This window comes from Orycteropus afer, unplaced genomic scaffold, assembly GCF_000298275.1.
Source record: "Orycteropus afer afer isolate SDZICR_OR568_19922 unplaced genomic scaffold, OryAfe1.0 scaffold00131, whole genome shotgun sequence".
Classification (NCBI taxonomy): Eukaryota; Metazoa; Chordata; class Mammalia; order Tubulidentata; family Orycteropodidae; genus Orycteropus; species Orycteropus afer.
The window spans coordinates 3,898,711-3,902,818 of NW_006921718.1; the positions used below are offsets into that span (position 1 = coordinate 3,898,711).

The 4,108-nt window shown below is 40.2% G+C and overlaps 1 protein-coding gene across 1 annotated transcript in view; it reads right to left on the bottom strand.

Annotated features, from left to right (window-relative positions):
• GALM (galactose mutarotase) overlaps positions 1-4,108 on the bottom strand; it is a 109,385-nt gene that overhangs the window by 89,983 nt on the left and 15,294 nt on the right. Inside the window, exon 2 of the mRNA XM_007945056.2 lies at positions 1,034-1,188. Within this exon, the coding sequence (XP_007943247.1) occupies positions 1,034-1,188 (155 nt within the window). The remainder of the gene's footprint in view (positions 1-1,033; positions 1,189-4,108) is intronic.

Genomic DNA, 4,108 nt, shown 5'->3' on the forward strand with positions numbered 1-4,108 from the left:
GGTGGCTGCGATGATGGGATCAAGTATAGCAGGGATTGTGGGGCTGGCGCGGGATCGGGCAGTGTTTCGTTCTGCTGTGCATGGGGTTGCTATGAGTCGGAAATGACTCGACGGCACTTAACAACAACAACAACACAGCCTGAAATGAGACATGTGAGAGAGATCCCACAGGGCTAAGGATGGCAGGCATTCCTACCTTAGAGAGAAGCTGTTTAATAAACATGCTGTCATAACTTTGTTTTGTAGAGATTCACTTGGGAAATGGGAGTTTTAACATTGAAAGGGAGAACCTTAGGCATAGAAGGGAAGGGCAGGCCTGGATGCAGTGATACAGTGCATGGGAAGGGACTTTATAGCAAATAAAGGGAGATGAGAGGCGTGCTAAATTGGGGCCACCAACAGTGGCCTCGGAGGACACCAACAGGTATATAGTAGGGATAAGGGCTTTGGGCCTGGCAGATCTGGCTATCCCACTTAGGAGTTGTGAGGCCTTTTGGAATCTCAGATTTCTTATTTGGTGACAATACAGGGTTCTAGTAAGGATTAGAGACACTGAATGTGAATGTCTTGTAATGTCAGTGATGGGTATTATTATTAATCCACTTTTCTGTCGTGCCTCAGGTCAACCTGACCCCCTGATCCCATTTAATTCATTTAATCTTTGGGACACTGCTATGAGATAGCATAACAATAACTATTATTAGCCCCATTTTAGAAATGAGGAAACTGAGGACAGGAAGTAACCTGCCCCAACACTGCAGAAAAGAAGTTCTCTGCCCTTCCCAAGTCCTTTCCTAATTCAAGGCCACTGTTCTTTCACTAGGGACCTCCCCTGTCTGATATTGTCAGATGAGCTGAAGAAGGATGGGCCCTGGATCATGGCCATTGCATTGTTCCCCAAAACCAGGGGGACCCCTTACCATGCTGAATTTGCTCTAAGCCTGGGATTGTGCCTGGCAAACAGAAGGTGTGCTTGGTAATATTTTGTGAAGTGTGTCAGGTGGCAGGCAATCAGTCAAATGCACTGACTCACCTTATCAAACCCTCTGACTCCTCCATGCAGACTGTTGGGCCCATTGTTGGCAGCCAGCTTGTACTCCTTCCCATCCAATGTGAATGTTCCTTTGGCAATTCGGTTGGCCACCCTCCCAACCACTGCTCCAAAGTAGGGCTGCTTTTGGAGGTACCCTGCAATGACATGGGATGATAGCATTTTTTTAAAAGATTTTAAACAACGTATGAGGCTCACACTGCTGCCTACCACTTCCTTCTGAGGCATGCTACAAGCAGGAACAATTTGGGCAAATCAAAGACCTCGTGGAAACAGAAAAATGGTGTTCTTGACACATAATCTTTTTCCATTCCCCAAAGTAGTTCAGGTTCATTGTAAACAAATGTAAAGAACTTTATAAAGAAGAAAGAAAAAATTCAAATCATCCTTATCTCATCACCACAGAGAACCATTAATATAATTCTTATGACTATCCTTCTAGTTTTTAATTACATTCCTACATGTGCTTTTTTTTTCCCTTTTAATAAAACTGGGCTCTTAATATATATGTGACTCTGTAATCTGCTTTAATCTAGGCCAATCAATTTTCTTAATGCTTTTGTATAGTCTTGAGAGGAAACTATTTTATCCTTTTTCCTCTTGAAAATTTAAAAAAGGCATACAATTAAGACATAAAATATCCTTTAAAGAGAGTGAAATAACCCAGAATTATATAGAGTAGTGTAGCCAGATGAAATATAGAAAAGCCAGTTAAATTTTAACTTCAGAAAGAAAATAAATAATTTTTTAGCATATATATATCCTACATTATTTTTTAGTATAACTGCGCCCATATTAGGAGCCCTGTTGGCCAATGGTTACACACTCAGCTGCTAACAGAAAGACTGGGAGTTCAAACCCACCAGTGCCTCTGCAGGAGAAAAGACCTGGTGATTTACTCCTGTAAAGATTACAGCCGAGAAAACTCTATGGGATAGTTCTACCTTATAGTGTCACTGTAATCAGAAGTGATTTACTGGCACATATCAACATGCAGTGAGTTGGGGTTGTTTTTCAATCACAAATACCAATATACAAACACACACAGATCTTATATAAAGAGGATCATGCTATACACATTATTTTAGAACTTTTTTTGTTTTTTTAATCAAATGTCAAGATTTCTCCATGTCAATACATATTAATTTACTATATTCCTTTTGATGGCTGCATGGTATATTGATTTTTTTTTTGTTTGGATATAAAAGGCAACATAGCAAGAATATCCTTGTACTTACAACTTTGATCACGTGCACATTACAGTACACTCCTTTTCTTTTTTAAAAAGTATTTTATTGAGTTTTTGGTGAAAGTTTACACAGCAAATTAGGTTCTCATTTAACAATTTCTGTACAAGTCTATGGGAGCTCTGGTGCTGTAGTGCCTAAGGCATTTGGCTGCTAACCAGAAGGCTGGCAGTTCAAACTCACCAGCCATTCCCTGCAAGGAAGGGTGGGCAATCTACTTCTGTAGAGATATCACTTTGGAAACCCAAGGGAGGGGTCACTATGAGTGAGATCTGGCTGATGGCAGTGAGTTTGATTTGTTTTTTGGTATACAATTCTATATTGCTCAGTGACTTTGGTTACCTTTTCCACATTATGTCAACATTCTCATTATTTCCATTCTGGGGTTGTTCCACTTTGCTCCTTTTCTTTAATTTCCCCTGTCACCTATATTCTTCTAGTTTAATTTACAGTGGAAGATATGAAGGTTTAGAGATAGTTTGGTTTTTTTAATATTTTCACAAAGATTTCTTTCTACTCTATTATTCAACTTAGATATTCTTGGAATTCCATTCCCTTTTCCTGTGATATTTCATATCTACTATGCCTATCGCAGATCAGCAAAAAATGAACTATTTTTACCATGGTAGGAGGGGTGCTTAGGATACAGATCCTGAACTTTTTAGCCCAGTTACAGGTCATAGGCTCGCATTACTTACTTGGCTGGATGTAAATGAATCATCAATCATTCTCTTCCAGTCCCTTCCTGGTCCACATCCTTGCTAATCTGCAGGTTTCTCAGAGTCTTGCCCATGGACTAATCATACTAGCTAAACTTAAAGCACAGCTAAGTCCCAGCCACTTTCTAAGGGCTTTACATGTAACCCATTTCCTCTTCAGGACATTTCTGTGAGGTAGAAACTATTACTAGCCCCATTTTAGAGATGGGGAAACTGAGCACAGAAAAGTTAGGTAATCAGTTTCAAAATACAAAGTTAGCAAGTGGCAGAACCAGGATTTGAACCCAGGGAGTCTGGCTCCTGAGTTTCTGTTCTTAAGCATTTTATTGCTTAGAAAGTATAGGGCTTTCCCTAGGCATAGGCCAGGCTGATCTTTTCCCACTCCAACCTCTCTCCCCCTCCTCCTCTCTCTCTCAAGCTGTAGCTGTAAAACCCCTTATACCAACTACCATAAAAAGCCCCAAAAGCCCAAATAACCACTTCTCAGTTTTGCTTCATCTGCTTTTTAGGACCTCAGAAATGTGAAGAAAAGCAGATTTTTTGTCTAAAAATTATTTGGCTATATTTGCTTTTGACTCCTACCCTGATTCATTCAACAAACGTATACTGATCCCTCACTCTGCCAGTAGCATGCAAGGCGTTGGAGACAGAGCCACAAACCCAACATCAGGACTCCTTCTCAGGAGGCTGACATGGATTTTCTCAGAAGTGACCACTTCCTGGCAACAGTTACTCAGCACATGAAGAGGTTAATTCTTTGATTTGGATGAATAGTGTATAAGGGTTAAACCTTAAAGACAGCAGAAACCATCACTCCCAACTATCTCTAAAAAATCCTTCACAGCAAATGGCTTTATATTATCTTCATATGTCACTAAGCTTTTATATCCCAGACTCACAAAGAGTGACAGCCCCCAAATCCTAAGTAAGGCATGACGAAAAAGCTTGTTCTGAAATGAAGAAAATACTGTTTTCTATGAAAGAGGCAGTTCTTAGGCCAAGCCATGAATGGTGATTTAATCAAGCCAATGGGTGAATTGGGGAGATGGGAGAAAATCAGTTATCATTGAATCAGCTCTTGCGGTGTAGTA